Source organism: Sander lucioperca, chromosome 6, assembly GCF_008315115.2.
Source record: "Sander lucioperca isolate FBNREF2018 chromosome 6, SLUC_FBN_1.2, whole genome shotgun sequence".
NCBI lineage: Eukaryota > Metazoa > Chordata > Actinopteri > Perciformes > Percidae > Sander > Sander lucioperca.
In genome coordinates this window covers 37,890,431-37,903,454 of record NC_050178.1, presented here as the reverse complement: position 1 = coordinate 37,903,454, position 13,024 = coordinate 37,890,431, and the positions used below count along the sequence as shown (strand labels likewise).

The 13,024-nt window shown below is 42.9% G+C and overlaps 1 protein-coding gene across 1 annotated transcript in view; it reads left to right on the top strand.

The window, feature by feature from the left end:
- LOC116035053 (ADAM metallopeptidase with thrombospondin type 1 motif, 9) overlaps positions 1–13,024 on the top strand; it is a 53,881-nt gene that overhangs the window by 15,507 nt on the left and 25,350 nt on the right. Inside the window, exons 19-28 of the mRNA XM_031277969.2 lie at positions 555–681; positions 795–1,005; positions 1,127–1,291; positions 2,094–2,255; positions 3,398–3,517; positions 6,414–6,521; positions 6,601–6,768; positions 10,019–10,267; positions 11,539–11,700; positions 12,009–12,185. Of these exons, the coding sequence (XP_031133829.1) occupies positions 555–681; positions 795–1,005; positions 1,127–1,291; positions 2,094–2,255; positions 3,398–3,517; positions 6,414–6,521; positions 6,601–6,768; positions 10,019–10,267; positions 11,539–11,700; positions 12,009–12,185 (1,649 nt within the window). The remainder of the gene's footprint in view (positions 1–554; positions 682–794; positions 1,006–1,126; positions 1,292–2,093; positions 2,256–3,397; positions 3,518–6,413; positions 6,522–6,600; positions 6,769–10,018; positions 10,268–11,538; positions 11,701–12,008; positions 12,186–13,024) is intronic.

Here is a 13,024-nt window from a genome sequence, read left to right as displayed (position 1 = left end):
ACAAAGCTCTCATAGCACTGAGGTGTAAAACTTTGTAACAAGAGGTACTGATAGAGAATCTGTTTCCTGCAGCCACGAGGTTTAAATCTCTCTCCCCTGTAGAGTTGGTGCACTGTGATTCAGTGCAGGGATGTCAACACAAGAGCCAAGGTGAAGCACACTCGCATTGCTGCTGGTAGTCGTTGCGTTCCTATGATGATCTATATTGTACTTGAGCAAGCTGTTGCGTGGCAACTACTTGCAGGATCTTACAGAACTTGAAGTCAGACAGGCAGTGGAAGGTAATGGAGTTTCATTTGAGGATGAAGTTATAAAACCCTAGACTGCAACTCTAGTCATTCATTTTTGCACATTTATTTGTGTCTTTCTCATCAAAGAACAATATCCAAAGTCTAAATATACACAACAACACATTTTCTTTAATGTCCGTAACGGTGGAGGTAACAACAAATTGCTGTTTTGCGTGCAGTATTTCAATATTTGTTTGGTAAATGGTGCTTAAGAATTCTTTGAATTTACCTGCTGTCCAAACTTGCATCATTATGTCTTCATAGGAGAGCGCAAACGGAAGATTCTCTGTAGCAGAGAGTCAGACAGGGTCGTGGTGTCAGACCAGAGGTGTCACGGTACAGCTAGACCTGCTGTCATCACTGAACCCTGTAACACTGAATGTGAACTCAGGTTTGTCTTAGTTCAACCAGCCTTTAGTAGCTATATGAACCAATCAATAATTCTTTCTTGACTTGGTCATTTAAAAATACTGACCAGGATTTTCTCTCTCACCCTTGATGCAGGTGGCATGTGGCCCGTAAGAGTGAGTGCACAGCTCAGTGCGGCCTGGGATATCGTACCCTGGAAATATACTGTGCCAAAATCAGCCGTACAGATGGTAAAACCCAGAAGGTTGATGACCGCTATTGTAGCGGTCAGCGCAAACCTGATGACAAGGAAGGTTGCCATGGAGACTGTAACCCGGGTGGCTGGGAGTACTCCCCTTGGTCAGAGGTAAGATTGTTGTAGGAAGTGTGGGGTTTGTGTGTGAGCATAATCCAGATGTTTGTCAAAGTTTATCACAGGTTGTGTATATGTGTTTACACTAGCTGATGTTCAAACGTCTGTACTGCAGTGCACCAAGAGCTGTGGTGGGGGCACCCGCCGTCGAGGGGCAGTGTGTCGAAAGGCAGCCGATGCTGACGGGGATGAGAGCAAATGCAGTCAAAGGGACAAGATGACCGTCCAACCCTGTAATGAATTCCTCTGTCCACAATGGAAGACTGGTGACTGGTCTGAGGTCAGTTCAGCTCTTATTGTATTCTCTTTTCCATTAGAGGAAGACCGGTCCGATATTTACTGGTCACATATATTAGATTGAGGCAATGATAGTATATACACTTAATGTTTACGTTAAAATATTCCTTTCTTTAATTTCCAACCATATACATAGTCATTACTCCTCTTAAGATGTTTTTTTTTCTGTCATTTGTGAGTTTCTGTTAAGGCATACAGTAACATAAGGCTTGTGCCTTTACATTAATCTGTGAGGAAGACTTTGTGGTGTTTATGAAGCTGGGTATAGTCAATGTAAAGAGAAATGGTGTAAATACTATAGTTTTAAGCCAACAGTGATCTGGATCAAATGTAAAATCCCAGTGTTGAGTGTGTATTTCTCAGCTTTGGGATAGTTACTCCCCTCCTTCCACTAGAGTGTTGGGAAATCGCTGATTGCAGGGTAAGATTGTACTTAACTGCTGTACAGTTTACACATTGTAGACTGAGGAGCTTGCAAAGCGTTGGGCTGCATTCCAGGAATATTTCAGATCTCCCATGTGGTGCTGATAAATACAAACACCTACACTGCACTGTATAAACATGCACTGTACTTACACGTAAATAGATACTCTGGCCTGTCTTTTAGTCCCTTCCAACCGCTATTTGTTTTGTAATCTGCATATCCTGCTTTCCACAACACTAAGTGATCTCCCTCTGTCATGAACTGGAATTCCAGCAGGCTCAATGGCTTGTACAGTGGCCAGTGCTCATGTAATATACTGTATTCATATCTGTCTCTAAAACCTGAAATATTTTCCCTTCAGTGTCTTGTGACGTGCGGGAAAGGCTATAAGCACCGTCAGATGTGGTGTCAGTTTGGTGAGGACCGTTTAGACGACCGCTTTTGTGGCTCATCTAAACCTGAGTCGGTGCAGATGTGCCAACAGCAGGAGTGTGCCTCTTGGCAGGTCGGACCCTGGGGACAGGTGAGTGTTAACAATAGTGTATAGTATACACTATACCTTGTAAAGTAATTGATCATTTGTGATAAAAACAAATTATGTTAAATAATTAATTTATATTCCAGAACAGGTGAAACAGTGAATCACTCTGTTTTGTCTATGATTAGAAATTACACTGTTAGCCTTACACCAGGTGTTCTTTTCTAAGATTGGCCCATTGACCTCATGAAAAAAAATAATTATACAGCTATGCTTGATATGAGTCTTATATCAGAAAATGAATTGGTCTTTCCAAGAGGCTATTCCAGATATCTTGATCAACAGCCACTGCTTTCTTGTGTAATATAGACGTCTACCAGGTTGATGGAAAGCAGCACAGAGGCTGACGTTGACAAAAAACAGTTTCTCTGTAATTCTCTTCTCTGATGAATTCTGCCCAGATGCAAACCAAGGGGAGGACACATATAAGCTAAGCTCATTATTAAGCACTGTCCCCTTTTCTCTCGCCTGACACAGAGCACATCCTGCCATAATAAATATACAAAAGCTATGGATGATGTGGGTAGGCGTGTTCTTCTACAAAAGCATTATATAGGGTTATGAATACAGTATATAGTGTCTGTGTGTTTAGTGTCTCATTTGTGTCTGTGCACAGAGAACTGAACACCCAAAAATTTGAGATATTTTTGTGCCCCCCATCAGAGGATGTGCGCATGTTAAGGTATATTTGAAGTCGTTTAATGAAGCGTTGTCAAATGTTAGTTGAAGTTGCCGCCACACAAGTTTGACCCTGTTTCATTGGAGGCAGCGAGGCAGAAGAGAGCTTGGGGTAGGACCCTCTGACTTGGCTACAGTAGAAAAAAGACAAGTGCAATGTACATGAGCAAAGGTTCCTCATGTATTTGATCTTTAAGACTCTTATCTGCTTGAAACTTGGATCTTAGGATGTTTGTCAGGGGAGTGGAGGGGTAAAATAAGCTTTTTTTTTATATGCTATGACTGGTTTACAGTTTTTTGATTTGTTTGTGTGAGGCTTTTTTGGCTCAAATGAACTGTTTTTTTGTTTTGTTTTTTGCTTGCCTTCTTTACCTCTTTCTCCATTTTCTCTTTGTCTCACTGTTGCTAATGTTCCCCCACCACTACTTTTTTTCTCTCTTTGAACCCAGTGCACTACCTCGTGTGGGCCAGGCTACCAGATGCGAGCCGTGAAGTGTGTAGTTGGCTCTTATGGTGCTGTCATGGATGACACTGAATGTAATGCTGCGACCAGACCCACTGACACCCAGGTAAGGAGGGCATCATCTTCCTTCTTTCCTTGCATTTTTTTCTCCTCTCTAACATCTTTCTCTTTCTTCTCTCAACTGCCCACAGTCTTTTTATCTCGTCTCAAACTGATTTATACTGTGAGGAGAGAAGGACACATCCATGCTTATGCACATGATACTCAAAGCACACACAGACAAACACACATTTCATTTCCACCTGGTCTCAATAAAGCTATGTTGTCTGATCTAGTCTGGTCTAGAGAGAAAGACAGAGGGGGAGGTTATACCGGCCTCACTAACCCCGCATAGAAAGCCCAAATGTTTTACGATAACCAGTAGGGGTGGTACGGTTCACAAAGTCCACGGTTCGGTTCGTATCACGGTTTTAGGGTCACGGTTTTCGGTTCTGTACGGTTCTTGTTATTTTTTCTTTTAATCTTTAACACTCCAGAAATATACTTCAGCATATGATATATAGCTAAATTAGCATATTGAATGCATGTTGCACAATACATGCACACAGTGCATTGTTTTATTTTATCTCTCCCACTTACCGTTTCTGTATGTGACGTGACCTGCAGCACTCCACACTCCACCTGAGGAGCGGTCGGCTCGGCGCCTCTCAAAATCTGACGAAAATCTTTTAAACTGACCTTTGTCGATCAAAAAAACAGACAGATTCAGCAACTGCATGGCCTATTTCTCGCTTAAAATGTTTTCAGAAACACTTTTCGGTGAACTATTTTCGTAAAATACGAGATCGTATTCAGAACGAGACGCCATTAGAGTCTGTTTTGAAATTTGGGCGCAGCAAGAACCACATGACGCGTTCGTCCTATCAGCTGCCATGTGTTGCGTTCGTCACGCTCATCCCCCTCGTCGTTTCCAGTAAGTGTTTTAACATAGGTGTCGAAAGTGGGCACTACGGCAGTAAGTGGTTAGTGCACATTAACAGTGTACTGACGAACCGTGCGACACACACACGCTCCAAACCGAGACATGCGAACCGAGCGGTTCGGATGTTTTTTCATGAACCGTACCACCCCTAATAACCAGTGTTATTCTTTAGAATAGAGCTCAACGGTGACGGCCCACTTTTTTAACGGCTCTGCTTCCGGATTTGCGGGTACGGTAAACGTTTCTATGGTAACAGCGAGTTGGACCAATCAGAGACATTGCTGTTAAGCTTAGGATTGTGGGTACTGTAGTTTTTCTCCATAAGATTGCAGATAAAACATGTTTTTCTTAAAACAAGGTTGATTTCATACAGACTTCTAGCTTCTACAGGAGCAGAAACTTCTGTTTCACAAACACGTAGCTCGTGGTCAGTCTACCTCGGATGGTTTAGACATGTGTAGTAGTATGGCTGATAATCTAAATCCTTATGGAGAAAATCAATGGAACTTTTACTTCCGGAACCACACTGTTGAGCTCTATACTCTCATTTTTATTATGTACAATACACTAAAGTCTGGCAGAGCACATGTCTTTCTTATTATATTATACTAGTATTTGCCCTTACTTTGATGCCTTCACTTCAAAACATCCCTCGACAGCTATTCTTGGACAATTAACTACAGACCTAAATAAATCATAATTTACAGAAATATCACAATCTACATTTAATGGATGTTCTTCAAATGACCAATTGCTAATATTTAAAGCAGGTTAGTTAAAAAGTAATGCCACAGTTTTAAATATTTTGCTCCTATATCCTCAACCCACTGGTGATGCATACTAAAAAAGTGCAGTGTTTCACTCCCACGGGTTTAAATGTGCAATTGTTTTTGTTGTCTAAATCTGCGTGTGCATCTGTTTGCTAAGTGTTCCACACACACAAAGAAACACAGAATCACCAAAGAAACCTATAATGAGCTGAATCAGAGTTTTGTTTGGTCAGCGTGGGGCGTAAACCCATTTCAGAGGGCTGAGCATGCAGACTCAGTATGAGGCCCCCCTCTAGTTGCAGCGGCTCTTAATTCCGGTGCCTGGGCCGACAGAGCCAGTGACCCTAAAGCAGTCGCCCCACCTTGTTGTGATTCCAACCAGCCAGCCATGAAGTGGGTCACCAGCCGCTCGTCCTACCAGCCACCAAGCAGGGCTTAGATAAAAGGACAGATAGATAGATGGAGGTCTGAGTACAAAGAGTAGAGAGGTGGAGACAAGAGATGCTTTGCTCGATACTTCCACAACGTAGATTGGATAAAGGCTGAACAGTTATGGACATTGCTTGGACCTGTAATATAATTTATAAAAGACATAAAGCTGTAATATATAAGCATACACACAAACTCACATGGTCATCACAAAATCATATTTTATCCGTTCATACATGTAAAATGTGGGTCTGACAGGAAGTAGAGCTACTTTCGGGGTTCCATGAGGACTATTTGCTTCCGTCAGGAGGCGGAGTGTGGAATGTGGAGCCTGCTCAGAGCCTATGCAACCTGATTAAGGCCCTCATTCCTAGAGACTGGGGGTCAGAGGGCACCAGAGGGCGTGGGGGGGGGGAGAGGAAAGGGCGGAAGGTGAGGGACAAGGGGGTGGATTAGGGGTGGAGTTTACAACCACGCCAGCATGGGCATTGGAGCCCTGAATACCACTCCACTATGACCTGTTATGACAGGGATCAGGGCTTTATGCTGAGTGGCTTACTGCCACAATCCATAGTTTTAACTGACGGGGCGGACCCTGTTAATGTTGTTTTGGTAACGTTGGGGGAAAGGGTTGATGAGAATTACAACTACTCTCAAACATAGAGCTGAAGGAATATAGTTTAAGTTGTTAATGAATGTCCCATGCCAGATGAGCTATCTCTGATATTCATGGTATTTTGTGGTCAGGGACAGATGTTGTTACAGTATATTCATTTTGTTAATCACTGCATGAATGGGTGTATGTGTCCTCCCTTCAACAGGACTGTGAACTGGCCCAGTGTCCCAGCAGCCACCCTGTTCCCCCAGGGACTAAAGTCCCCTACAACCAGGGCCACAAAACCCAGTGGCGGTTTGGTTCCTGGACCCAGGTTGGTAGTTCTGTCACATCTTCAGTTCGTTTGTCTTTGTTGTTTTCCAGCTTCTTAACCTTTCTCCTCTGCACAACAGTGTAGTGCCAGCTGTGGCAAAGGGACACGTATGCGCTATGTGAGTTGCCGGGACAATCAGGGCGGTGTGGCAGAGGAGTCGGCGTGTGCCCATCTACCAAAACCCCTTGCCAGAGAAGTGTGCTCAGTTGTGGCCTGCGGACAGTGGAAAGTGCTGGAATGGACAGTGGTAAGAAAACCACCCTTCGTCATTTATTAATTTCTATCTGATCCAGTTATACATTATCTCAAAATTACAATTTAAAGTTGCAGCACCAGATTCAAATAATTGGGGATTTTGAGTTTTCCTGTTGAATCAAAAAGTATTTTCCCTCAGATCTGCATCTTATTATACTGACAGACACCACTGTTGATTAACCTATATACTTGTGTGCCTTGCCATCCAGATGTTTTTTTTCCTGCAAAGTTCATTTATTACGGTATTCTCTACATAATTTTTCACCCACACTGACAATTAGTGTGTGCGCACGCTATGTAGATGTTTGTGTGCAAAGATGTGGAGACAGGGTGGCAGCTGGAAGGCAAGTGTGTATCCAGGCTTGGAGGAGGGCTGGAATAAGGCTAGAGAAGTGTGTGTGTGTGTGTGTGTGTGTGTGTGTGTGTGTGCGTGTGCGTGTGTGTGTGTGTGCGTGCGTGTGTGTTAGAGAGAGAGAGAGAGAGAGAGAATGGGAGTGAGGCAAAAGTGTCTGGAGCTGGGAGATGCAAGGGGCTACAGTGAGGGGCTCCAGTCTTGTTTACAGATGTTTCTCATCACAGTCCTGGTGATGCAGTACAGACAGACTTGAGGTCTGGTCACAACACACACACACACACACACACACACGCACGCACGCACGCACGCACACACACACACACACACACACACACACACACACACACACACACACACACACACACACACACACACACATAGTGCGTGGCACTATCTTTGTGGGGACCCGTCATTGACATAATGCATTCCCTAGCCCCTTACCCTAACCTTAACCATCACAACTAAAAACCTTAACCCTTACCCTCACCCTAACCATAACATAATTCTAACCCTAATCCTAAAACCAAGTCTTAACCCTCAAACAGCCCTTTAAAGTTGTGGGGTCCAGCATTTTGGCCCCACAAAGCTGTCCGGACCCCACAAGTATACTGGACTCCCGGTTTTTGGACCCCATAAATATGGTTAAACATCTCCCAGCTCCAGACACTTTTGCCTCATTCCCATTCTCTCTCTCTCTCTCTCTAACACACACACACACACACACACACACACACACACACACACACGTACTACCAAGGCAAAGTCACTCATTAGAAATAGTTCATCCTTAGGCTGAAAAAAGATTTCAGAGGCCATTGACTTACTGTATGTAAAACCTTCTTACAGTATCTAAAATTATGTGAAATCCATAACATTTTGACAGAGCAGTATAAACCTCTGGACAGCGTAATCCCAGGCGAGGTTTTAGAGTATACAGCTGTTGCATAAGTCTAGTAGATCACCATGTGCAAGACAGAAAGTGGACTCTGCAAGGGTGGAGCTGAGTGAGACACCGTCAGTGCTTGGCAGAAGATCTTATTTTCCTAAAAAGAAAGATGTGTTTAGTCGGGTCCTTACTGCATTGTCAGTTAGTGCCAGAGCCGCGGCCATTTTCTACATGCCACGTTTAACTGGAATGAACCAAGGTTATAATCGTTAACGAAAATGAACGAAATAACGAAAACTAGGTGGGAAAAAACATTGTCGTTAACTGAAATAAAAATAAAAACGAGGCATTACAAAAAAAACGATAACTAAACTAAAACTGTAATGTCTGTTTGCAATACTAACTAAAATAAAATAAAATAATCAAGTACATGTCCTTAGTTTTTGTCTTTGCCAATGTCTTTCACAGAGCAAATAACGTTATATCTTTCAGAGTTGACATTGCCGACCAGACCTGTTTTATTCAGTCTTCATGCGCGACAGCTGGGAGCGCGCCATAAATCGGACGTGCCGGCAGGATATGACATCATTTTGAAGTCACGATGGCGCACGCCACCTTGGACGCGTCTAGTAGACTGGGAACCCAGAAATTCCGACATTCCACGTCAAATTGAACACAACATGTCCGTACCCCTCGCCTGGCATCATAGCGGTACCGAAAGTAGGGCTGGGCGATAAATCGATTTTATCGATTAACTCGAATGTGTAGTTAACATCGATTTGTTTAAATGAAAATCAATTTTCTCCTTAACATCCGCCGACGCTCCCCTCTGGGCTCCCATAGCTCAGAACGGGCTCAGCCCTCCCCCCGCGCGTTTGCCATAGAGATACACAAACAACATGGCAGCGATAGGGACTAACATTAATTCTTTTCTTAACTATTAGTTTCATTACTTACTTATCCGTAATCTCCGCCGAAAATGACCAGCAGCTCGCGATGCTCTGTCCCCGGCTGAGAGTCACCTATTATCGGATAACTGAACCACCAGCTACCGCTGACCTAAAGGACCACCATGCGGGGCACCAGAGGCGGTGTTGAGGAACTCTTTTGCGGCTCAACACATCTACTAAATGCCGCTGATACGACCGAGCTGTGATGGAGGTCTGTAGCGGCTTAAACAACTAGCAATCGCCGCTCTGTAGCACGGAGCTCCTCTTCGACGTTTGTTTCTACCGCTAGTTACTACGAAGGAGCTTGCTACAGGTATACTACATTCAAGAGACCATGGGATGTTAATGTACGTTACTCAGCAACAGGTGAAAATAGGGGCAAGGTTGCGCAATAACGTTAAAATGATTTGAACTTTTAGCGAGGAACGAGAAGTGAATTACCTATATGTGTGAAAACAGCTTTATCTCACGCATCCATTTGTTTGTTGTTGAATATATAGCACCCCCCATCCAAAAAAAGGGAAAACAAAAAAAAACCAGGCCCAGTAGAGGTTACCAAAGGCACATACCCTACCCCCGCCGCGGCGGCACCCACACAGTATCACCGTCTGCCCTCGGATGAAGCCACAGTGAGCGTGTCGACTCTGGGACGGAGGTCTCCGGTCGGGCAGTGGTCCAGACTTGGTTGGCGATGAAAGGCTGCGTCCGCATCCCCTTGCGATCCTATATCCGTCCTCGTGAGAGGGATAAAAAGGCGCACAGGAAACATAAACCTTGAAAAAATGATATACGACAAAGCCAAATCACAGACATGTCGATTCACACGGTACAAATATTATCACAGGACCTCGGTGTTTGGCAAAATATGGTAGGTCATTTGCAGGGCAATTTTTACTGGACAAATTACAGACATGTTGGACTCAAGTGTCAGCTGAAACAGGTCACCAAATTGGGAGTTAGTTGCCACCCTCCAGTGAGAGGATTTAGGTCTTGCCTTGTCCTTGCCGCACACCATGTTATAATGACTATTTCTTCATGTGTGTGTTTTCAGTGCTCAGTAACCTGTGGCCAGGGAAAGACGACACGGCAGGTACTGTGCGTCAACTTCAGTGACCAAGAAGTGAATGCTATTGAGTGTGACCCAGACGATCGTCCTACCACAGATCAGGACTGTGCTATGTCTCAATGCCCGTCCCGCTCCAGTGAGTCCCGACCTTTCCCGTCCTCACCAAATGCCAGTGCCAGGAATAACCTGCCTCGCAGCCAATCCCAGCAATGGCGGACTGGACCCTGGGGCGCGGTAAGGCATCTTATACACAGCAGCATCACATCACAGTGGTCAACAAACCATTTCTCTGGGGCCTGACATCTAAAGATTTGTGCTTAATCTTGTTCAACCAAACCCTCAGCTCAAACAATAGCAGTCCAGATGGGAATTTAGCAAGTGGGAAAAATGAAACATGTAGAAATGTAGTCCTCATTTATTGAACCAATGGTGTGTCTACGCAGTATTAAAGGAAAAGTTAATATGGCCCTATAGCCAGTACCTATTTTGATTTGGTAACGGATTACACAAATATGAGATAACAATAACATTAATTAGAGAGTTTTAAAGGTCCGTGTAGGCAGATTTTGTTTGGACAGAGCAAGGCTAGCTGTTTTGCCCTGTTTATAGTCTTTGTGCTAAGCCATGCTAACCAGCTTCTGGTTGTAGCGTTATATTGACCATACAGACATGAGAGATCTTCATCTAGATCACAGCAAGAGGGTTAAACGTAGATTCTTTAAGGTGTCCTAACTAAATTTGTCCTCATGTTACCAAGTATTCTTTACATTCCTTGTGTTGCAGTGACTAATGTAAATTGTAAAGTCAAGCAATTTCAAATAACAGTTTGTGAACTAGTTATTAACTTCCTACAATGTGTTTTGTAACCTGATGCAGACTTTGACAAACGCTCATGAAGGGGCAGTTCTTCAGGCCCTGCTCTCTTTTTAAGAATTTAGCCATTGTGAAACACCACAGGATAGCAAGACCCAAGAGCTACAGACTGTCCCCACCATGGATCTCTTTCTTTGTATTGTTCAGCTGTTTTTAAAAAAAAAAAAAAAAACTGTGTTAGTGATAATCTCTGTCCAAAAATAACTTTGACCTTTAAATAATTCTGGGAAGTGAATAAAGCTATTTCTGGTGACTCTTCCTGCCTCTGTTCTGAGGATATGCATTTTAATATAGCAGCAGATATTGTCAGTCATTTGATGTGAGATGTCTCTTAGTCTCTGAGGTTTTGTGAGAGTGGGGGCATTGTGTGCACGCTATTTCTACCACATAGTGCACATTGATTCTTGGCAACATGTACTATTAGCATTAACCAACTAGTGATTTTGTTGACATATTGATTTAATACTTTGCAGCTGGATGTTTAACTTTAGTGTGTGTTTTTACGTCATTGTGTCTAAAGGATATGTAAATAATATACAATATTTCCCCCATGGGACCTATTTACACCTATACACTGAGCGTCTGTTTGTGAGAACCATCTATTTGTGAACTCTTCACTCTCTGTACAACAGTGCTCCAGCACATGTGCAGGAGGTTTCCAGCGGCGTGTAGTAGTGTGCCAGGATGAGAATGGCTACCCTGCCAACAGCTGTGAGGATCGCAGCCGGCCCAATGAGCAACGATCCTGTGAGTCAGGGCCATGTCCTCAGTGGATCTATGGCAACTGGGGAGAGGTAAGACAGACATCACTTTACCGATGAGTTTACCATTTCCTCCTTGACATATACTGATCTAGCTTAGAGAGAAACTGTGGGATGCTCATTTGCATTTGAATAATCATTTGACTGATGCAGGCGTTGCTTAGTATGAAGGTTTGAAAATGCATTAGAACTCAGCTAAGGCTCAGGTGCACATTCTTCATGCTTCCCACAAGACAGATCTATTTTAACAGGAAAAAATAGCCCTAGTTTTTTCTTCATACTCAGAAGCCTTTTCCCCATACCTATCTGTAAAATACAACCTCTCCTCTTGCTGTCTTCAGTGTACCAAGCCATGTGGAGGTGGGATAAAGACAAGGCTGGTGGTGTGTCAGCGTCCAAACGGCGAGCGTTTCAATGATCTGAGCTGCGAGATCCACGACAAGCCACCAGATCGTGAGCAGTGCAATACTCAGCCATGCCCGTCTAGCCCCCACTGGAGCACAGACCCATGGAGCTCGGTACGCTCATAAAAAATACTCATCTTGTTTTTCAACCTCACATTTTTTTCAAATACCTGTATACTTACTCTTTCACAAACAGTCTTAAAGGGGCTTTGACTTTGGTGCTTTTGCACTGGAAATTACCTGCTTCCCTACTTTTACTATTAACCTCCTCCACTTCCTGCTCCCTCTCTGGTTCCTGCGATTGGTCAACGTTTCCTCAAGACATTCGGAAAGTTAATTCTGTTCTCACTTGCAATATGCAAAAAAAAGTCAATAAGACTTCAGTGACAGCTGTGACCACAAGAACATTTGTGTCAGTCCTAGTTACCATAAAACTGTTGTTGAGCCTTGTATTAGTATTTGAAAAATTCAGGATCACTTTGTATTAAAATCAAAGTTAGTTTTGTAAAATATTGTTTTTAAAGATAATTTATTAAGATATTTTTTTCCTTTTTATCTTTTGTATATAGCATTAACTTTTAAAAGTGATTTATTTTGTGACTTAGCTCTTTGTATTTAGCCAATCTCTGTTCATATGCAAATACTGATGAATGTTTTTGTATATCAGGAATATACAATACGATGCCTTGCTCTTTTATTATCCAAAGAATAGCCCATAATCTCCAAATATGTGGTGCTACAGATTCTAGTCTATGTTCTGTTATTAACTTTAAAAGCACCAACTTACATTGGACTGTATTTGGGCTGTGTACTACATCTTTGTACTATATACATTTTTGAAATGGCTATTGTATCAAGATTTCAATTTGTCTCAAGGCACATGTGGGTTTTTTTTAACAGAAGTTACTAATCTTATTTAGACACTTTTTATTTTACAGTTCATTTTTTATTTT